The sequence below is a fragment of the Lycium barbarum genome, chromosome 7 (assembly GCF_019175385.1).
Source record: "Lycium barbarum isolate Lr01 chromosome 7, ASM1917538v2, whole genome shotgun sequence".
Taxonomy (NCBI): Eukaryota; Viridiplantae; Streptophyta; class Magnoliopsida; order Solanales; family Solanaceae; genus Lycium; species Lycium barbarum.
This window is the reverse complement of record NC_083343.1, coordinates 129195548-129220049: the sequence shown is the minus strand read 5'-3', so window position 1 is coordinate 129220049 and position 24502 is coordinate 129195548. Positions and strand designations below refer to the sequence as shown.

General features: G+C 37.0%; 1 protein-coding gene across 6 annotated transcripts in view; it reads right to left on the bottom strand.

Annotated features, from left to right (window-relative positions):
• Positions 1–24083, bottom strand: part of LOC132604377 (uncharacterized) — a 36440-nt gene extending 12357 nt beyond the window's left edge. For 4 of the 6 annotated variants that reach the window (XR_009568707.1, XM_060317861.1, XM_060317863.1 and 1 more), the window contains exons 1-2: positions 22814–24083; positions 20670–22042 (exon numbers count right to left, since the gene is read on the bottom strand). Coding sequence is in view for 5 of the 6 variants with exons in the window: in XM_060317861.1 (XP_060173844.1) it covers positions 20670–22042; positions 22814–23423 (1983 nt within the window). In the remaining variant the exon portion in view is untranslated. Of the gene's footprint in view, positions 1–16539; positions 18945–20669; positions 22043–22813 lie in introns of those variants that run through there. The other 2 variants (XM_060317865.1, XM_060317862.1) reach the window with 2 other exon arrangements.
• Positions 24084–24502: the final 419 nt, after the last annotated feature.

The following is a 24502-nucleotide window of genomic DNA, read 5'->3' as shown; positions in this document are numbered from 1 at the left end:
TGGCGATGCAATACAATGATTCCATTGTACAAGAACAAAAGCGACATTCAAAGTTGCAACAACTATAGAGGGATCAAGTTGCTAAGTCATACTATGAAAGTGTGGGAAAAGGTGGTGAAGATGAAGGTGAGGAGAAGCGTGTCTATTTCAGAGAACCAGTTCGGATTCATGTCGGGGCGCTCAACTACAGAAGCTATTCATCTTGTACGGAGACTGGTGGAGCAGTATAGGGAGAAGAAAAGGGACTTACACATGGTATTCATCGACCTAGAAAAGGCATACGACAAAGTGCCAAGAGAGGTTTTATGGAGATGCTTGGAGGCTAGAGGTGTACCTGTGGCATACATTAGGGCGATCAAGGACATGTATGATGGGGCCAAGACCAGGGTAAGGACTATGGGAGGAGACTCGGAGCCCTTACCAGTTGTGATGGGCTTGCACTAGGGATCAGCTCTTAACCCATTTTTATTTTCCTTGGTGATGGATGGATTGATGCAGCAAATTCAAGGTGAGGTGCCATGGTGTATGTTATTCGCGGATGACATAGTCCTGATTGACGAGACTCGCAACAGAGTTAGCGCTAAGCTGGAGGTTTGGAGACAAACTCTAGAGTCTAAAGGGTTCAAGTTGAGTAGGACCAAGACAGAGTACTTGGGGTGCAAGTTCAGTGATATAGTGCAAGTGGCTGAAGTGGAAGTGAAGCTTGGCACCCAGGTCATACAGAAGAAAGATAGTTTCAAGTATCTTGGATCTATTATACAAGGAAATCCGGAGATTGATGATGACGTCACACATCGTATTGGTGCAGGATGGATGAAATTGAGGCTTGCCTCCGAAGTGTTGTGTAACAAGAAGGTGTCACCAAAACCTAAAGGCAAGTTCCGCAAAGTGGTGGTTAGACCAACTATGTTGTATGGGGCGGAATGTTGGCCAGTCAAGAAATCTCATGTCCAGAAGATGAAAGTGGCGGAAATGAGAATGCTGCGATGGATGTGTGGGCACACTAGTAGCGATAGGATTAAGAATAAAGTTATCCGAGACAAGGTAGGAGTAGCCTCGGTGGAGGACAAGATGCGGGAAGCGAGACTAAGATGGTTTGGGCATGAGATGCGGAGAGACGCAAATGTCCCGGTGCGAAGGTGCGAGAGGCTAGCTATGGACGATTTCAAAAGAGGTATAAATAGGCCGAAAAAGTATTGGGGAGAGGTGATTAGACAGGACATGGCGCATTTCCAGCTTACTGAGGACATGACCTTAGATAGAAGGGTATGGAGGACTCAGATTAGGGTAGAGAACTAGTAGATAGTCGCGTTTATCCTTTCTTACAAGTAGTTGCATTGCTCTATAGTTTCTTGTCCCTTGATTTCTGCGATTATCTGTTTTCATAGAATGGTTTATCATGGCTTATTCACTTTCATTGTTTTCATTTTCATAATTGCTTTGAATTTTTTGCTCGTATCTAACCTTTCCTGTGCTTTTTCTTGAGCCGACGGTCTTCCGGAAATATCCTCCCTACCTTAGGTAGGGGTAAGGTCTGCGTATACTCTAACCTCCCCAGACCCCACGTTGTGGGATTCACTGGGTATGTTGTTGTTGTTGTTTTTCCCAGAGAAAATGCTTTCCAAAAGCTTTGACTAACCGAATATGGAAAAATTGTAAATTTCCTCCATACCGAACACACCCTAAATGTTACTAAAGAAAGCAATTTGTCATGAGCACCAAACTTTTGGAGGTACCATTCAAGTTCCACAAAGATCAAATTCAAGCCTAGATGAATTGATTAACTCATTCACGATCTAGCATTACACAGTCTACTCCAAGTTCTTCGTTAAATAGTGACACTTGCCAGTCACACCCATCAATTGCAACTTATATGAGTGAAGTGTAACCTATGACGAAATTTTTTTTCATTTTTCCTCAGTACTTCATTTAACTAAAACATCTCAAATGAAATAGAGGCTTGCTTCCGGAGTGCTATGTGACAAGAAGGTGCCACCAAAACTTAAGGGCAAGTTCTACAAAGCGGTGGTTAGACCGACTATGTTGTATGGGGCGGAGTGCTGGCCAGTTAAGAGTTAAGATCTCCCACGTTCAAAAGATGAAAGTTGCCGAGATGAGAATGTTGAGATGGATGTGTGGCCACACCAGGAGCGACAGGATTAGGAATGAGGATATTCGGGATAAGGTGGGAGTGGCCTCGGTGGAAGACAAGATGCGAGAAGCGAGATTGACATGGTTTGGGCATGTGAAGAGGAGAGACACAGATGCCCCAGTGCGGAGGTGTGAGAGGTTGGCCATGGATGGTTTCAAACGAGGTAGGGATAGGCCGAAGAAGTATTAGGGAGAGGTAATTAGACACGACATGGCGCAATTACAGCTTACCGAGGACATGACCTTAGATAGGAGGGTTTGGAGGACCCAAATTAGGGTAGAAGGTTAGTAGATAGTCTCGTTATCCGTTCTTACTAGTAGTCGCAGTATCGCAATATAATTTCTTGTGCTCCGATTTATGCTATTATCTGCTATTTCCTGTACTTTGATTATCCTGTGGTATCTGTGTCGATTGCATTGCATTATTTTATTTTATATTATTGCTTTTCCATGTCGCTTTGAATTTCTTAGCCTTATCTGACTTTTTTTTTATGCTTTTCTTGAGCCGAGGGTCTTTCGGAAACAGTCGTCCTACCTTGGTAGGAGTAAGGTCTGCGTACACTCTACCCTCCCCAGACCCCACGATGTGAAATTTCACTGGATTGTTGTTGTTATTGTATCTCAAATGACAAACAAACAAAAGAAAGTGGTTTTGTTGGACTGAACAGAGCTTGATTACACAAATCTTAGATTTGGTACTCCAAAATAAAATGAGTCAAATGATGAAGAATTTATAGATCGAGCGGGCCCAAAAGACTTGACTCAATAGGAAAAACCATGCTCTACTTCCTACTACTTTATTCTTAATGAATGATGACCAGATTCCAAATTCACCCCACTTGTGGGACTACACTGGGTATGTTGTTGTTGTTGACCAGATTCCAAATTCATTCTGATGTCCAATGATGCTCAAATCCAGTAAATACTGGTTCTGTTTATTATTGAAGCTAGTAGCAAGAAAAAAGAAGGCCTGTTGCTATTTCCCGTCTTCTAATAAGGTAATGATATTTATTGAAGCTAGAACAAAGAAGGTACTGGAAAGTTAAAAAAATGGATTCTTCCAATGTATCATTTCTGGGTCTAATGGAATTCATCCGTATAGAAAAAAACCTATCAAATTGAGCTTTTTTATTTCGTCCATATTTCGATTGTTAATACGATATTAAGGACAGCTACTACAAAGAGTATGTATTCAGGTATAAGGACAGCTACTACAAAGAGTATTACATCCTTGATCATAAGATATCAATTATTTGCTTGTTAAACCATGTGAATTGCCTGAAAGTAGTGTTGACACCCAATTTTGTCCCGCCTCTCCTCCAAAATACCTATTTACGCTTCTAATATTTTTTGGAAAATTAAAAAAATATATATATATTGTATTTTACTATAATTACTAGCCTCTTATCAATACCGGCGTTTCATTATTCCTTTACAGTTACTAGCCATTATTATTATTATTATTATTATTATTATTATTATTATTCACAATTTTTTATCATTTCGGCATTTTACCAGCTTACGCACACGCATCGCATTTATCTTTGCATAATTAAATAATAGTGATTATTTATTGTGGATTTTCGAAATATTATTGCAGGGCTATTACAACGCCATTTTTTATCTGAGCACCAATAATTGCATATTTTATATTAAGTAATATTTTAACACAAGTTATTTAAATAGGTCTTTTATTTAAATGTAGTAGCCCAATCAACTCATACTATTTTCGGGCCAATTCACAAAACCAGTCCACATTTTGATTTACCTGACATCATTTAATTCACCCCAGCCCAAATAATTAACCAACATTTTCGGACCAGCCCACTCTTTTAATTTTGCCCAGCCTATATTTTAGCCAAACCAGCCCATTTTTAACCCGACCCGGTCCAGCCCATCCCTTATTTTCTTTAACCCTAAATCCTATCTCTCTCCTTTCTTTTTCCGCCTCCTTCGGTTCTCTCTCTCTCTCCTTTATCACCTCCGCCGCTCACCCCCTCCCTCTCTTCCTTTCTCTTCCGCTCCCTTCCCCACACCGCTACCCCACTCCCACGCTCCTCGTCCCCACCTCGCCGACGACCCCCACACCGCTACCCCACTCACGTCGTTACCTTCACGGGAGAATTTGTATTAACATTAGTTAATAGATTATAAGGACGCGTCGTAAATTCTAGAGAAAATTGGGCAGCATTTCCCCTGTAAACTTAACAATTCTCGAAATTCCAACTTAGTCAAACATCAATCAAAATACCAACAACAATAATACCAACAATTTCATATCAAACTAGACTTAAATCCATTCTTAAATTACTCCCAAAACAGCCCAATATACATTCGGATGCCAATGTTTGTATACACTTCTTTATTTTCGTATATCCATAATATAACAACAACAACTACAGCCAATCCTACGATATTCCAGCCCTCAAAACAGTCTATAACGACCATAAAATAGTCCCCAAAATATCATCGCAAAACAACCACAAATATTATACCAAACAGCTCCAAAATATAGTCACAAAATAACCACGAAAATTACATAAAACAGCTCCAAAATATTGTCACAAAACAGCCACGAAAATTACATAAAACAGCCCCAAAATATTGTCATAAAACAGCCACGAAAATTACATAAAACAGCCCCAAGTATCGGCACAAAACAGCCCGGTATACGCTTTGTATACAATATCTTTATACACTTTATTCTTCCAAATTCAAGAACAACATCAACAACCTCATATAGCAATATAAGCACCTAGAAATCTCTCAAAGTTCCAATCAAAAACAACCCTCAAGGCAATCATATCAACCAACTAATCTATGACTTCATAACATAATTCCCTTCACTTTAAACTAGAGAATTCTCCCATGAATAACTTAATTAGCAAGAATAGAGTATATTACATACCTTATTGCCCAGAATACTCAACTAAAATCCTAGCTCCAAGCTTCAATAATCAGCCACACATCAAGCACCAAATACTATAATCCTTTCTTAACTAGTTTCCAATTCCTAAGATGAAATCTTGGTTTGATTTGGAGGACTCTAACTTGAAAAATTTAGAGAGATTTTAGGAGGGTTTGGGAGGGTTTAGAGAGAGTTTAGGGTGAGAGAGAGAGGTAAAAATGAAGAAAAAAAATCAGATTTTTCGGTTTTTACTTTCCAGATTTTTACTGTTCACCGAGTACTGTTCATCCGCGTCTACTGTTCCCGTGTTACTGTTCATCCGCGTCTACTGTTCGCCGTACTGTTCATCCGCAGAATTATTTCATGGACTCAATTTTTTTTTTTTCTGAGGTGTAACATTCTTCCCTCTTGGGAACATTCGTCCTCGAATGTTAAACTATTTGGGATTCTACGAAATTTCTCCATATATTTTCCTTTAACTGACTCGGAGTACCATGACCACACTATTCTTGCTTACCTCTTACTCCTCTTTTTGAGTACCCACTTGGTTTCATCGGCGACGCATAAATACTTGCAAGTTACACAATCATTCTTGCATGATTTGTGTACATACATTTCAATACATATACAAGTATCTACATTTGTATTCATATTCGTATTCGTAATCGTACTCATTTACCCATCATTAGACTTATTTCTGCACAACTCTCACTCTTTGTTTTAGAGTCTATATCTGTCACATCTTGGAGTCTATCATTTCAATCTCTATACTTATATTATCTTTACTCGCTTCCCCCCTTTTAGGGTTCTACTTGTACCATTCTCAAATCCGTTGTCTCACCTTCAAATCTTTACTTCATATATCCCTATTTCACTTACCACATAAGTCATTTCAGCAATGTGTTCACATTCATTATAGCCCTTCATATTCGTATCTCTATCTCCGTGATGCTGTTATTTTATTTTGCTAATAAACTTATCGTATTTTACTTGTGCTTATATATCCAATCGCTACTCCAGTGGAGTTTCACTTTCTCCTCCATGTCATGTTTTAGTGCTACTAATCTCCTTTGTTCACTCTATCATTTCTCTTTACCGTATCAATGCCACTCTTATAACTGCCATTACTATCAATTCAATAGTATCTAACTCAACTCTTGTAGTCATTAACGATACTCCTAGCTTAATCTCATTCTGCCATTACTCTTTTGCACATCATCTTTTCTTGTTAGGACATATTACAAGCTTATATCTTATCTCCTTTGGATTCTAGGAAAATTTCGGCAGAGTTTCCTCTGTATTTCTTACTATCCCAAAACCTGCACGCAGGAAATACCAACAATGCCTCACAGGGCCAACATATATACATATATATAGCATATCATAGCCACACAGGGCTCCCAATATCAACAACTGTATGGAAATAATGAACTTACCTCGTATGTCCAACTCAAACTGTACCTGTTATACTTTTCTGTTTTTTTTTCCTTTTAATCTTTGGCTGTATTTCAATCATACCTGCAACATTCATACCATATCTAACATATATTTTGCTTACCGTTACTGATTCCTTCAGCTTCTGTTGTGGGCACCTTATAACTGAACTTATCAACAATACATATATATTCAATCCATTTTTTTTTACTATACTTACAGTAACTTACCTTGATGATAACTAGTTTTCCATTCTGTATATACAAATTCTGATACATAACCTCAATGAAATATTAGACTCTGTAACTTCCAGTAGCATTATTTACCTTCTCTTGTCGACACCACTCTCCTGCTGAAATCAAAGATCAGCATATAAGGGATATCATTTCCTATCTTTTAGCTCTATCGCACGATCTAGAGTAAGAAGGAGAGGTAACATCCTAAATGTCCTGTAGCTTCCTGTTTATAAATGTGGCGCGCAACACACCATAAACAAGAATCTACTAGACACGGCTCGCAGACACCTCCTAGGACTGAACTGCTCTGATACCACTTTTGTCACGACCCAGCTAGGGGCCGTGACGGATACCCGGGGCTAGCCACCGAGCACCACTCGTTCTAATACTCATCTTACTCATTTAATGCCCTTTTACCAATTTTATACACGAATTGTAGGAAAATCATATTTTATATAGAAACATAAATACTTATATACATTTGCCTCTCGGTCATCAAGCGCCCACCTCCGAATGCGGGTATTTTATATTTCAGTTCAAGCGCCCACCTCCGAATGCGGATATCTTATATTTCAGTTCAAGCGCCCACCTCCGAATGCGGGTATTTTATATTTCAGTTCAAGCGCCCACCTCCGAATGCGGATATCTTATATTTCAGTTCAGGCACCCACCTCCGAATGCGGGCACCCACCTTATAATGCGGCTCTCGTTGAAGTGGTTCTCAATGTCAACTCAATTGGAAGCCATAAATTTAATTCATCTCCAAAGCATATTGTGGATTCAACTTTCGAAACAGGGGTTACAAGTGCAACTCCTCCAACCTTGCCTTATTTACACATATATTTCTTTATTGCTAACAATTGTTTTTAGCTGGTGGCTGTGAACAATATCGAAGTTGGCATCACACATCAAATCGTGGAACTATTTCTTCGGCAGCGAACTGGGGCAAATTTGTCGGGAAGGATAATCAGACTTCCCGACACGGGTCAAAGATCTACCTCGAACACTCGTCTCTAATCACCAGTATTCTTTTGCATTCCAGCAATTCAATTTTCAAGTTCTATCATAATACCCCGTGTCATCATAATTCGACACTGGGACAATATTTTGCAAGATTCGCGCCAATCGGGGTTCATTAGTCATAAGGTGTCGTAATTGTTCCAGAACTACACTCGACCTGATTCTCGTGCAGCCCGAGATATGTAGGCAACTCATAGACCGAAGTTCGGTCATAATCCTCTCAAGTTTCCTTTAGCCGGGACAAAATAGGCTACTGAGTCAACGTCTTTGCCCGACAACTCTTTTCATCATTACCGGGCAAAGAGGGACAAGTTGTTGACACCCAATTTTGTCCCGCCTCTCCTCCAAAATACCTATTTACGCTTCTAATATTTTTGGAAAATTAAAAAATATATATATTGTATTTTACTATAATTACTAGCCTCTTATCAATACCGGCGTTTCATTATTCCTTTACAGTTACTAGCCATTATTATTATTATTATTATTATTATTATTCACAATTTTTTATCATTTCGGCATTTTACCAGCTTACGCACACGCATTTATCTTTGCATAATTAAATAATAGTGTTTATTTATTGTGGATTTTTGAAATATTATTGCACGGCTATTACAACGCCATTTTTTATCTGAGCACCAATAATTGCATATTTTATATTAAGTAATATTTTAACACAAGTTATTTAAATAGGTCTTTTATTTAAATGTAGTAGCCCACAACTCATACTATTTTCGGGCCAATTCACAAAACCAGTCCACATTTTGATTTACCTGACATCATTTAATTCACCCCAGCCCAAATAATTAACCAACATTTTCGGACCAGCCCACTCTTTTAATTTTGCCCAGCCTATATTTTAGCCAAACCAGCCCATTTTTAACCCGACCCGGTCCAGCCCATCCCTTATTTTCTTTAACCCAAAATCCTATCTCTCTCCTTTCTTTTTCCGCCTCCTTCGGTTCTCTCTCTCTCTCCTTTATCACCTCCGCCGCTCACCCCCTCCCTCTCTTCCTTTCTCTTCCGCTCCCTTCCCCACACCGCTACCCCACTCCCACGCTCCTCGTCCCCACCTCGCCGACGACCCCCACACCGCTACCCCACTCCCACGCTCCTCGTCCCCACCTCGCCGACGACCCCCACACCGCTACCCCACCACGCTCCTCGTCCCTACCGCGCCTCATCTCCCTCTCTCCACTCATCTTTGTCTCCCGCTCCTTCCCTCTTCACGCTCCTCTCTCTCTCTTCCTCAAAAAGGAAAACCCTAGCCCAAATCCTAAAAAATCTAGCTATAAATAATCGTTCCTAGAATGAACACAGGGAGGATTTTTGGATTCAGAAATTTCCCCCAAGAATTGAAGCGTTGGAATCGCAGAAACCCTCTAAGGACAGGTTCTGGAATCGCGAAAACCCCCCAAGAACTTTTTTTTTTTCTCGATTCAAAATTCCCCAAAGAAATTGATTTTTTTTTTAGGAAATCCCCAAGAATCAAAGCCTTTGAATCGCCAGATTCACCTTTAAAATATAAGTCTTTGATTGTTCCAGTTCTTTTTTTTTAAAACATCGGTTTTCAATTTTCTCGGTATCGTCACAAAAATATCAAATCTTGTTTTGTTCTTGTCGAGTGTTCGTTTGAATTTGAGCATACGCGAGTTCGAATTTCGAAGTGTTTCGAGGTATATCGGAAGCTCGAATCCCATTTCGCTGCACCCCAAAAAGGTTTGTAATTCCCCTTTCTTTTTACTTTGCATTTTGTTCTGTCTCTTTGGTTATTTGTAGTTGATTATGTGTTAGGTTATCGTGTTTTATGTGTTGTTTCGTTTAGTTACTATATGGCATGATTTTGATGTTATTAGTCTTAAATTTCATCAAGTACATGATTGGATCTACTTCTGCGTATAGCTTTCTCAGGCATTTGTTATATTCCTATTACGATCCTGTTAGCATATTGGTTTACGTGTGTAAGTGATTAATTTGATCATATTGTGCCAGCTTGAATATCTTGTTTAGTCAGAATCGTTGAAAATGCTTATGTAGTATGTTTGATGGTTTACCTGATCCCTACATGACTTGTCAGTAACTGTTTGGTATTTAGGAGCATAAAGTATTCTTTAAGCATGCATATATCTGGTTGCTAGTCAATATAGAGCTGTTATTTCAAATGATGTTTGGCTTTAGGAAGTTTAAATTTTGTTGTATGTTAAACCATGATGATGAATTGTGTACCAGTTTGATGTAAGTCTTTTTGGCTGTGCCCATGAAGGTCAAAGTCATGTGACTTGAGTTATTAAACTGATCAAGGCCTTCGAATGCTCCTTTTAATGACTCTGTGGCCTGTGTTGTTAATTTTCTATTTGGTTTTAGTGTCTAAATATCCCAAAATACATTCTTTTAAATGGGTAAAGGTATTCGAAGTTAACTCTGCCCCTGTTAGTATGTGAATTCTGAACTTTATTTCCCCCCTTTTAGCAAAAATGGCTTTAAGACTTCTTGTCCTGGTTGGTCACTTAGTGTTGGTCATTGGCCCATCATTATAATATCTAGAACTGAGTGTAGCATCATGATGTCTGATTTAGTTCTCTTTAAGAAATCTCTTAAACTTGTTACATCACTGATGAACCATGTCAAAGTTTTTCACAAAATGAGGCTACTATCTTTACATTAAGACATAAAAATATAATACATCATATTCTTTTGGTATAAGATGGTTATCAGTTCCTTTTTCTTAAGTCTAAGTCCCTTTGTTGTTATTTGAAATATCAAATTGTCATGGGGAAAGTAAAATTGGTTTTGCTATACTTGTTGTATACTGTCAGGTGTTATAAATTGTTGAGATTAAAGAAAAGAATAAGAAATGTACTTGCTGGCTTCTGGTAAAAGACTACAAAATAACTCAAACTTGAAAGTCAGTTTATGTCCTTATTTTGCCTAAACAAAGTTTAGTTTCTGAACTGATTTACCTCAGGTGCCATCTCAGATGTCTTTCACCAATTGGTTCAATTGTCTAAATGGTAAAATAGTTAGCTGCTCGAACAGTCTAGCTGCTCATTTTTTAGTTTTATCTCTGAAGATTAAATACATTCAAGAGTAAATAATCCCTTTCTATAAATATATTAGGCAAACCAACTGTTTGTTATGTTAGTTTTACCAGTTGAGTAGACTGTTACTCCCAGTCTTGAAATTAGAACTAAGTGTATTTTGGTTGAAGTATAATTTTTCTTTGAAATCTATGTTTGTAACCTCTGTGTCCTGTCATCTTCAGTGTGGGTTCTGATAAACCAGAAATTGATTTGAATTGAAATTCGCCTCAGTGATATTGGTGTCCCCTTAAATGTATGAGTTGTTGAAATGAAAAGGGTCGCTATCTTGTTGTTTGGTTTGTTGATCTGTTGCTGGTGCATTTGTTAGCTGCTGATACTTAAAAATGTGTTAAATAATAATGGAATAAAGTTTAGCTCTATATGGATGCTGTGATGAGTTTATTCTTGTTTAAGTCCGTATATGTTTGTGCATTTGCAAGTGTAGGGTGTTTGATTATGTATATGTATATACATAATATATACATATATACACATATAAATCAGTCGTCTGTTGAGATTGCTCTATTATATTGGCACGTCAAGGTCCTACTCTTGTTTATTATTTACGTGATGGTCTATTTTGTTTCGATTACTTGTTCTCTTTTTTTAGCGTGTCTTGCATATCTTCATTATATTAATCCTTTTCTTTTTTTATGCATGGCTATTGCGTAGGAGTCCAAGATTCGTCGTCTTCCGCATTCGGTGTTGGGGCCAGGCCCAACGAAACCCTATTCCTCCCTCTGTCCAGTTCTGTCCGCAGCCTATATTCAAAAGAAAGAAACGAGTTTTGGGCCAAAGTCCAATAGCATGATTAATCCGCAGCAGCAACATAAAGAAAACTCACTAGGCCTAAGCCCAATCACGTGAACAGTTCCAGCAGTTGGGCCTTAAAATGGGCCGGATCCATTTCGTTTTTTTTTTCTCTCTCTCTCTTATTTTATTGTTGTGTATTTTTATTTTCTTTGTATGACTAACCTTATCTTATTTTATTTTCTTAACTTAGATGAATCTTAATGAATTAGTAGATTTAGTTTTAGTAATGGGTAGTTAGTTTAAGGAAGACTAAAATTTATTCCCTCTCTTTTTTCACCTTTTATGTTAAAACTATTTATAATGTCTAATATTTATTTTATTTAGCATAATTGATTTGCAAAATAGCATGACTTTATATTTCATTAGAGGAATCATATTTTATTTCTTGCGATCTTAATTTCAAAACACCACTAATACGCAAATATAAATTCAAGGATATTTTATAAATAACCCTTTCAAACTCAAATCAATCACGCATATTTTCATCTAAGCATAGTTATCATAGTTAATGAGAAATGATGAAAGGATAAAGAAATTCCTATTAGCTACTTTTGAATATATTCTTAAATCGTAGAAAAATCAATTAATATGTATTTATAAGCCTATTTTTATACAACATTATTATATTTTCTTTCAGAATCTTAGCAACATTTTGTGGACTTTATTTAAAATCCTCTCTTTATGCAAAAATGTTTTTTACAAGTTTTATTTTTCAAAATAGCATCTTATTTAAAGCCTTAGCAATATTTGTAAAGTTTTATTTAAAGTAAGCACTCAAAATTCTCTCCCATACAAATTCTCACCATTAATTAATTAACCTAAGTTTGGTCGGATAACCGTAAGTTAACGGATTCTAAAGGATGCCTAACCCCTTCCCTTTAGGATAATATAGAGCCCTTACCTAGAATCACATTGGTTAAGCAGACTATTAATTGAGGTTTAGATTTTAACTCTGCCTTAGTTAACCTCTAGGTGTCCTAATTCACCGTTAAATTAATTAGGTGGCGACTCCTTAAAATAAACAATTTAGGAATCACCAATATGTCATACTCCTAAATCAAACCCGGGTTAAAACGGGTGTGACAGCTTGGCGACTCTGCTGGGGAAGTTTAGGCTCTAACCATAACAACTTAGGTTAATAAATAAATTGTGGGATATTTTGTTTGTTTTGTTTTATTTTGCCTATATTGTTGCTTTATATGCTTTTAAGTGTTCGTATTTTATTCCTTATATGCATTTTTTTATGTAATTTACCGCTTTGATAAATTGGCATTCCGCTAATATTTCCTCCACTCCTGGAAAATTCACACAAATTCACACACTTAAAGCGGTTTCGCGGTTCGCGGCCGTGCACTACTAAATTACCCCTTTAGTTGGATCTATCTTGTGGATTTAGTCGATCGGCGGTGCAGTCGACGGTCACGGACTTTCCACTCCCAAGTTGTCCGCTTGGGGGAGCCTTGTGTCATAAGAAAACCATTCTTAGTCTACCTAGGTAGAGCGAAAACCAAAACCTTGTAAGGACATGCATCATTTCAAACCTAGGAAGCTTAATACCCTTGGTGTATTAAGTTCATTAGTCAACCTTACCAAATGTCCAAATGAGTCTATGACTCTAAGTGACACTATTCACTATCTATGTGCATTATTTGAAGGACAAATATGTGGAATATGTGGACCTAGGACTCTATAGATAAATATTTCAAGAAAATTGACATTTTGTTGCAGGTTGTCGTGGAGCATCCAATTAATGTCGGAGAGTTGAAGACAACTAAAAGAAATTAGTGGAGATGAAGTGTTAGATATCTCAGATTAACTTTGAATTGTATTATTAAACTGACATGTAATAAATTTTTATTATTCTCGTAAATTAGTTTTAGGAAGAGTCGTGGAATGATACATAAAAGACATGTTTGTCTTTCAAATGTTCGTTAGGCCTACCTCTGGCATAAAGAGGTCCCTTGCATTATAAAACACGATGTATGTGTTTATATGCAATAATATGTTCTTACTGTATACTGACTCATTTTCTTTTTCTTTTTCTTGTTTTATCTTTTTTTTCTTTTTAAACTTATTTTCAAAACAAAAGGTTGACTTGTGCTAAAGGAGAACTGGCGGAGCATCCATATTTCACACGGTCTAGAGCCAAGAAATCAGACTCAGACTCATCACTAATCACCTGGTTAACTAAAAAGACTCGTTCTAAAATGGAGCAAAGTTTGATAAATGCAACCACTTCATCTGAGTCATCTCTTAGTTTACCGATCACAAGTAATCCCACATCCTTTAATGAACCAGAAACACATTTGGAGATAGCAGTTTGCTGAATTAAGCCACATGGCACTTCAAAATCGGTCATTTTCTTAAACTCCACCACATATGACTCCATTTCAGGGGGTTCGTTAGACTTTGCCTATGCCAGATTCTCAAAACAAGCAAGCTATTTTACCTCTTCTCGACCAGCTCATTTCAATTTAGGCAACTCACATCGGGTTCGGTCCTCTCTTTTATTAAAAACAAAACTCAAAAGTTTTTATTTTGATCACGAACTACGTCTGGCCTGATTCCTTTGAGATACGTAGGCAACCCAAGGCGGGTTCGGCCCTTCTATTCTTAAATTTTTTAATATCTTCGGTTTGTCCAAACATTTTGGTTCCTATAAAGTACATAAGGATTTTTATACAAGACTTGGTCTTCCCACCGTTTAAATTCATGTGTCTTAGTATCTTGAAACTGGGACAAATTTTTGAAATCGGTCAAATCACTTTCAAAAAATTTCATTACAACTTTCTCACTTTTTCCAAGTGTCTCCAGGGCTTGAAACTAGGACAAAATTTTGAAGTCGGTCAAATCACTTTCAAAAAACTTTCATTATAAGTTCTAACTTTTCAATTGTCCAGAATCAAGCGTCTCCAAGACTGAAACTGGGACAAATTTTTAGATGTAGCATAAAAGTGGTCTTAAACGTTTAACGATGTTAAATAAAAGTCCACCAATATATTTCGGGAAATGTGGATAAATTCAAAATCAAGTCTCCACAATCATTTTATCTATTAGAGTCACTAAGCATTTCCTTTCGAAGTCACCCAAATCTCATTACTTTTATTTTCAAAATACACTTTGTATAACTGAAACTCCCCGGCCAAAGCAAAACATGTGATGAAAATCGAAGAACGTGGATACGACCGAAACAAGAATCAACTCAAGGGTCAAGTTCCCCGACATGCACAAGTCAACCACTTTTCTTTTTAAACTCACGATTTTTCTTTGATGAAAAGGTTCAATTAACATGAAGGTTGTGCATATTCGACTCATCTTAAAATTTAGATTATGGACACGATCAAAAGTTAGCTCTCTTCAAATACAAATATTCTTCAACATGGATGTAAAAGCAGTTTGTGTATGAACAGTGGGCGTCATGCCACTCGTCACGAAATTTCGATTGCAACTGTGGACACAAGTTCATCTTCTCAACCAAGGGTTGTGAGTATAATTCTTTCAAACCCAGCTATTTATATATTCTTATCACTAACAGTTGTTTTAGCTCGTGACATTCCTCGATGGATCAAATACATATAATCATGGACACTGACCTTGGTCACCGGTTATTGGTTAGAATTCCTCAATTTTGTCATCACTTCATACATGTTCAAATCGTTATCAAATTCTTTTAGAATGAGGTATTTTTATAAGATAACAAGATCGGAATATTGCATCGTATATCAAATTGTGGGGGTTAATTATAGATTTAACTTCCGTCACAACGGGACATGGATTGAGATGTGGATACCTTTCTACAATACTATTTCTAAAGTGGACGTGGATTTACATTTACATTGTGGATGTGAGCATGGAAGTGGAAGTAGAATTATATTACAAAAAATATACATATAATTATAGAAAGTGGATACAGATTTATTCTTTCGAAAGTAGAAGTGGATTTATTTTTGCACCGTATAATACGGACGTGAAAGTAGAAGTAGATTTATTTTGTACCGTATAATACGGACGTGAAAGTCGACGTGGATTTATATTTTGTACCGTATAATACGGACGTGGAAGCGGATGTGGATTTACATTTTTTCTGTATTGTGGAAGTGGATGGGGATTCAAATTTCGATTCAGGCACCCACCTTAGAATGCGGGTATTTCAAAGTTCAAATTAGGCACCCACCTTAGAATGCGGGTATTTCAATTTTCAATTCAGGCACCCACCTTAGAATGCGGGTATTTCAATTTTCAATTCAGGCACCCACCTTAGAATGCGGGTATTTCAATGTTCAAATCAGGCACCCATTAGAATGCGGGTATTTCAATTTTCAATCCAGGCACCCACCTTAGAATGCGGGTATTTCAATTTTCAATTCAGGCACCCACCTTAGAATGCGGGTATTTCAATGTTCAATTGAGGCACCCACCTTAGAATGCGGGTATTTCAAATTTCAGTTCAGGCGCCCACCTCCGAATGCGGGTATCTTATATTTCAGTTCAGGCGCCCACCTCCGAATGCGGGTATTTTATATTTCAGTTCAGGCCCACCTCCGAATGCGGGTATCTTATATTTCAGTTCAGGCACCCACCTCCGAATGCGGGTATCTTATATTTCAGTTCAGGCGCCCACCTCCGAATGCGGGTATTTTATATTTCAGTTCAGGCGCCCACCTCCGAATGCGGGTATCTTATATTTCAGTCCAGGCACCCACCTCCGAATGCGGGTATCTTATATTTCAGTCCAGGCACCTACCTCCGAATGCGGGTATCTTATATTTCAGTCCAGGCGCCCACCTCCAAATGCCGGTATCTTATATTTCAGTTCAGGCGCCCACCTCCGAATGCGGGTATCTTATATTTCAGTCCAGGCACCCACCTCCGAATGCGGGTATCTTATATTTCAGTCCAGGCGCCCACCTCCGAATGCGGGTATTTTATATTTCAGTCCAGGCGCCCACCTCCGAATGTAGGTATCTTATATTTCAGTTCAGGCACCCACCTCCGAATGCGGGTATTTTATATTTCAGTTCAAGCGCCCACCTCCGAATGCGGATATCTTATATTTCAGTTCAGGCACCCACCTCCGAATGCGGGCACCCACCTTATAATGCGGCTCTCGTTGAAGTGGTTCTCAATGTCAACTCAATTGGAAGCCATAAATTTAATTCATTTCGCTGCACCCCAAAAAGGTTTGTAATTCCCCTTTCTTTTTACTTTGCATTTTGTTCTGTCTCTTTGGTTATTTGTAGTTGATTATGTGTTAGGTTATCGTGTTTTATGTGTTGTTTCGTTTAGTTACTATATGGCATGATTTTGATGTTATTAGTCTTAAATTTCATCAAGTACATGATTGGATCTACTTCTGCGTATAGCTTTCTCAGGCATTTGTTATATTCCTATTACGATCCTGTTAGCATATTGGTTTACGTGTGTAAGTGATTAATTTGATCATATTGTGCCAGCTTGAATATCTTGTTTAGTCAGAATCGTTGAAAATGCTTATGTAGTATGTTTGATGGTTTACCTGATCCCTACATGACTTGTCAGTAACTGTTTGGTATTTAGGAGCATAAAGTATTCTTTAAGCATGCATATATCTGGTTGCTAGTCAATATAGAGCTGTTATTTCAAATGATGTTTGGCTTTAGGAAGTTTAAATTTTGTTGTATGTTAAACCATGATGATGAATTGTGTACCAGTTTGATGTAAGTCTTTTTGGCTGTGCCCATGAAGGTCAAAGTCATGTGACTTGAGTTATTAAACTGATCAAGGCCTTCGAATGCTCCTTTTAATGACTCTGTGGCCTGTGTTGTTAATTTTCTATTTGGTTTTAGTGTCTAAATATCCCAAAATACATTCTTTTAAATGGGTAAAGGTATTCGAAGTTAACTCTGCCCCTGTTAGTATGTGAATTCTGAACTTTATTTCCCCCCTTTTAGCAAAAATGGCTTTAAGACTTCTTGTCCTGGTTGGTCACTTAGTGTTGGTCATTGGCCCATCATTATAATATCTAGAACTGAGTGTAGCATCATGATGTCTGATTTAGTTCTCTTTAAGAAATCTCTTAAACTTGTTACATCACTGATGAACCATGTCAAAGTTTTTCACAAAATGAGGCTACTATCTTTACATTAAGACATAAAAATATAATACATCATATTCTTTTGGTATAAGATGGTTATCAGTTCCTTTTTCTTAAGTCTAAGTCCCTTTGTTGTTATTTGAAATATCAAATTGTCATGGGGAAAGTAAAATTGGTTTTGCTATACTTGTTGTATACTGTCAGGTGTTATAAATTGTTGAGATTAAAGAAAAGAATAAGAAATGTACTTGCTGGCTTCTGGTAAAAGACTACAAAATAACTCAAACTTGAAAGTCAGTTTATGTCCTTATTTTGCCTAAACAAAGTTTAGTTTCTGAACTGATTTACCTCAGGTGCCATCTCAGATGTCTTTCACCAATTGGTTCAATTGTCTAAATGGTAAAATAGTTAGCTGCTCGAACAGTCTAGCTGCTCATTTTTTAGTTTTATCTCTGAAGATTAAATACATTCAAGAGTAAATAATCCCTTTCTATAAATATATTAGGCAAACCAACTGTTTGTTATGTTAGTTTTACCAGTTGAGTAGACTGTTACTCCCAGTCTTGAAATTAGAACTAAGTGTATTTTGGTTGAAGTATAATTTTTCTTTGAAATCTATGTTTGTAACCTTTGTGTCCTGTCATCTTCAGTGTGGGTTCTGATAAACCAGAAATTGATTTGAATTGAAATTCGCCTCAGTGATATTGGTGTCCCCTTAAATGTATGAGTTGTTGAAATGAAAAGGGTCGCTATCTTGTTGTTTGGTTTGTTGATCTGTTGCTGGTGCATTTGTTAGCTGCTGATACTTAAAAATGTGTTAAATAATAATGGAATAAAGTTTAGCTCTATATGGATGTTGTGATGAGTTTATCCTTGTTTAAGTCTGTATATGTTTGTGCATTTGCAAGTGTAGGGTGTTTGATTATGTATATGTATATACATAATATATACATATATACACATATAAATCAGTCGTCTGTTGAGATTGCTCTATTATATTGGCACGTCAAGGTCCTACTCTTGTTTATTATTTACGTGATGGTCTATTTTGTTTCGATTACTTGTTCTCTTTTTTTAGCGTGTCTTGCATATCTTCATTATATTAATCCTTTTCTTTTTTTATGCATGGCTATTGCGTACGAGTCCAAGATTCGTCGTCTTCCGCATTCGGTGTTGGGGCCAGGCCCAACGAAACCCTATTCCTCCCTCTGTCCAGTTCTGTCCGCAACCTATATTCAAAAGAAAGAAACGAGTTTTGGGCCAAAGTCCAATAGCATGATTAATCCGCAGCAGCAACATAAAGAAAACTCACTAGGCCTAAGCCCAATCACGTGAACAGTTCCAGCAGTTGGGCCTTAAAATGGGCCGGATCCATTTTGTTTTTTTTTTCTCTCTCTCTCTTATTTTATTGTTGTGTATTTTTATTTTCTTTGTATGACTAACCTTATCTTATTTTATTTTCTTAACTTAGATGAATCTTAATGAATTAGTAGATTTAGTTTTAGTAATGGGTAGTTAGTTTAAGGAAGACTAAAATTTATTCCCTCTCTTTTTTCACCTTTTATGTTAAAACTATTTATAATGTCTAATATTTATTTTATTTAGCATAATTGATTTGCAAAATAGCATGACTTTATATTTCATTAGAGGAATCATATTTTATTTCTTGCGATCTTAATTTCAAAACACCACTAATACGCAAATATAAATTCAAGGATATTTTATAAATAACTCTTTCAAATTCAAATCAATCACGCATATTTTCATCTAAGCATAGTTATCATAGTTAATGAGAAATGATGAAAGGATAAAGAAATTCCTATTAGCTACTTTTGAATATATTCTTAAATCGTAGAAAAATCAATTAATATGTATTTATAAGCCTATTTTTATACAACATTATTATATTTTCTTTCAGAATCTTAGCAACATTTTGTGGACTTTATTTAAAATCCTCTCTTTATGCAAAAATGTTTTTTACAAGTTTTATTTTTCAAAATAGCATCTTATTTAAAGCCTTAGCAATATTTGTAAAGTTTTATTTAAAGTAAGCACTCAAAATTCTCTCCCATACAAATTCTCACCATTAATTAATTAACCTAAGTTTGGTCGGATAACCGTAAGTTAACGGATTCTAAAGGATGCCTAACCCTTCCCTTTAGGATAATATAGAGCCCTTACCTAGAATCACATTGGTTAAGCAGACTATTAATTGAGGTTTAGATTTTAACTCTGCCTTAGTTAACCTCTAGGTGTCCTAATTCACCGTTAAATTAATTAGGTGGCGACTCCTTAAAATAAACAATTTAGAAATCACCAATATGTCATACTCCTAAATCAAACCCGGGTTGAAACGGGGTGTGACAAGTAGGATAGGAAATAGCATAGGAATACAGATTCCAGGATCTTCATGACCAATTTGGAGTGATCCTATGTGGACAATCAAGAAAGTTCAACACAAAAAATGACCACGAAGCCATGCTCAAAAAAGTTCCAAGCAGAGGCCACGACGTAAATAATCACATGATGACTTGTTGACATTCATTTGTACATCACACTTCAGCGACAATGCAAAGACAATATTAATATGAATTACTCCTTAAAGATGATTTGAACATTTGTACATTCATAGTGCTCTTGGCACAGTACACTGGGTGCAAACAATTTCTGAGGGCCATCGGACTGGGTAAAACCTGAATTAACCGTGGTGCACTTGCGGGAAACTCCCTGCCGAGGGCCTGTGCACCCCCGAGATTAGTCGAGGCTCTAAGAGACCCGGACACCCGGTGCTTAATCAAAAAAAAAAAAAAAGTGCTCTTGGCACAGTAAACTCGAAGAAAAACAATTCACCTCCATGCATATAATTAAGAGATATATGTATGAACTTATTAACCATCGCAAACATAATAGATCTGTACATGCTAGTCTCATACCTAAAAAAGAAAGTCTCATACCTTGGAGGATGGCAGGGGCAAGGAAGCCTGTCGTACAGCCTTCTCAGGTTCAGTAAGCTGACGAATCTCGTGAAGTTGGTGTGCTATATCCTCCAAAAGCTTTAACTGCATCTTTTCTCTTTCTCTATGCTCTGCAGACAAGTCAAGTTCTTCTCTTCCCTTTTGCACAATCTTTAACCTCTCTCGAAGCCGTCCCAATTTAGATTCAATGTTCAGCCTTTCATTGTCTACTGAGGACATGGGATTTCCCCGCAAATCACATAGCAAAGTTTTACCACATTGGCCCACTGGCGGAAGCGCAGAAGCAGCGTCCGCACTGCCTTTAAGATCCACTTGACTATTAGACGTGCTAGTACTTGGACGATCTCTAATTACATCCTGTGTAGGAGAAGCTTCCATAGGGACATCATTGCAAAAGTTGGACCCGTCAACAATCACATGAACATCATAAACTTGAGGTTCTTTATCCAAGGTCAAATTGCATGGACAGTTTGATCCCTGATATCGAATTGTCTCATGATACTTCAAATCTCTGTCATGTCTTTCCATATCTGAATTTTCTTTTAGTACTTTCCCTTCTACCGAAATGGCATGATCAGGAAGCTTCTGTTTTGAAAGACCTGCCTCAGGGGATTTCAAGAAAGTGTCCAGTATTTGCCTATTCCCTGGTGGCACATCAAAGTTGTTAACTGTAAACACCATCTCTTTCTCCTGAAATTCTTGGCTGCTATAAGAGGACACTGCTAAGTCAATTTGCTTCTGGGAGCTGACATCTTTTTTCTGCCTGTGAATCGGTGCCTTGTCAGAAGATGCACTAATCTGCCGAAGCATAAGAACTGGATCCTCGTTAGGATCAGATGAAGCATCCGCTACATTCCCACTATCAACTGTTGATTCTTCATTTCCAAGAAAAGTCATCTGCCTATATACTTCAAGTTCCTTCTCTAAAAAGTGTTTCTCCCTTTCTGTCCTCATCAGGATCTCCATTAGAATGTTCATTTCCTCAGCTTCAAAAGCAGATTTCTCTTCAATTAATCTCTGATATTGCCGGGCGTCCATTTCAATAGATGCCTTCTCCTCCTGTAGACGAAAGATCATAGCCATAGCCTCATCTGCAGCACTCGCTGCAGCATTTCTTTCCTTCTCAAGCTCAAGGCAAAGAGCATCTCGAGCTTCTTGTTCGTGTTCTAAGGCCCGTTCCAAGAGTCTTGTTCTGTTTTCCTCATTGAAGCTGGAAACCAGTTGGCCGTTATGCTTCAACTCTTCAATGGATGCAGCGTTCTTTTCAATGTGCTCAACTTCATCAGGAAGTCCATTCAATTCAAAGCTGTCTCTGTGGTCCAATCTCATAACCAGTGGAGGGTTGCCACCATCTATATTCACCACGAAGAGAAGCACTTAGATTGATACATATTAGAATCCCAAGGCTTTGACATTAGGTAAAATACAGGACACTACAAATCATGGAAATTAAAACTTAATATTTAATTGAGGCATCTTCTCTTTTGACCAACTAGTCTGGGGTTGAAGTTTAGGTTGTTGCTGCTGTTGTATCCTCTTTTTGCCATGGTTATTTGACTGAAAAGTAACTGATTCTGCTCAACAAATTGAATGTTACAAAAAATTCCTCCTTTTCTTTTATCTATAAACAAATTATACCCAAAAATTCTAAGGCATAAGAGGCAAAATATTCGCGTTGAAGCATTTGATTTATAGTAAAATAAATATTTCTGAATACCATTTATAACCAAAAAGGGACGTTTAAGTCACATAACTATACAGAAATATGAAAAAGTGGCATAAAGCATTTTGTTAGTGCAATACAAAGGAAATGCATCTCATAACTCAACATTTTGTTCTGGAATAAAAGATGCAGACACATGTTCCTAAGTCAAACACCAATAAGTCTCCAGATTTTCTTCCCTTATCAGCGGAACAAGGGCTCCTAACGACACCCAAAAGCATTAGGAAGCAACCATAACATCAACAACTATTAAACCTCAATCCCAAGCTAGTCCAAGGCAGCTTAGGATGCAATAATAAGCTTGAAAAAACTTCACAGAAAAAAAAAAAAAAAACTTCAAGGACATCTAAACCATCAAACATTCAAAGGAGAGCATTTGTATGGAGGATTATTCAACTACCTTCTTTGTTGGTACTAGGAGGGGATGGAGGACTTAGTGGAAAGTCTTCATATGGAGGGTCATATGATGAAACTGATGAAGATCTCCCATAATCAACAGCTGCTTTACGCCTTCTTCGACGAATCCCTCCTCTTTGTCTCTGATTCATCACCCCTTTCCCCTTTGGACTCAACTCAATCCTAGCAATATTATGTGACTTTCTTGCATCTGATACTGAATTACGTGAACCATCCTCATCACCCATTTCAAGATACCCATGAGGACTATTCTCTTTATCACCAATTAATCTCCAATTCAAATCACAATTCTGGTCTTTTACCAAAATAGTATTATCATTAAAAGGGAAGTTTGCTTTTATAGAGAGTTGAACATTAGACACTTTCTCAGCTGGGAAATCAATCAAGACTCTATGAAAACATAAATTCCCATTTGGGAAAGTACCAAAAAGTCCATCACAAGGACATGGCAATCTCAAACCAAAAAAACCAAGAAACTTTGATGCTAAAAATGCTACTGTTGCTGCACAAAGCAAGAAATATGCTATTGCAAGATCAACAAAAGCTGCCACAATACCACTCAAACTCCACATATAATTACCTTCACAAGCCATTCTTTTTACCACAAAATACTAGTAAAAGTTCAAACTTTACAAGTAAACAAAGTAAAAAAGTCTCACCTTTTTCCTGATAAACTTGCACAAAAATTCAACTTCACTAGTAGGTCCACTTTTTTCCTGATAAACTTGCAAAAGATCTGAACTTTCTTCCCTTAGAGATCACCAATTGATTCTAACTACCTTCACAAGCCATATTTTTTACCCCAAAATACTAGTAAAAATTCCAACTTTACTTGTAAACAAAGTAAAAAATCGCCTTTTTCCTGATAAACTTGCACAAAAATTATACTAACTTTACTAGTAGCAAACTAATTATAAGGTCACCTTTTTCTTGATGAACTTGCACAAAAATTCTAACTTTACTAGTAAACAAAGTAAAGAGTCCACTTTTTTCCTGATAAACTTGCACAAAAAATATAACTTTACTAGTAAACTAATTAAAGGGTCACCTTGAACTTTTTCCACTAAAGGATCACTAATTGATTCCTTCAAGAAAACCCAAGAACAAAATAACCAGAAAAAAAATATCCCATAAAAGATTTAAACTTTTTATAAGTGGAAAATGTTGTTTCTTGATTTGGGTACCTTAATAATGAATGTTTTGTGTTGGTTTGATCATAGGATTTTTTATTTTTTATTTTTCTCACAGGTGAAAGTATTTTGTATTGTATTTTTATATTGTTTTCTTGAAGGATTAAACGATGTCGTATGATGGCAGTATGTTTTTTATTAGTCATGTTATTGTCGGCTCATTGTAGCTTCTGGAGATACCACGTGCGTAAATTATTGTCATCATTATAGTAGCCAACTTCTATCCATTTTAGAGGGTGCTCATTTTAAGCATTTATTATTATTGGTTTTTAAGGTCATTTTTGTTTTTGTAATGTTTGGGAAAGATAAAAAATATTTTTAAGAGTCTATTTTTAGGTTTAAAAAGTATAAAAATAAGTTAAAAGTTAAAAATTAATTATTTGGGACTTTTTTTTTTCTTTTTTTCCCCACCCCATTTAGGAGGATTTATAGTGTTTCCACACTTCCCCTCCAGTGTGACTCGAACCCAGGACCTACCGGTC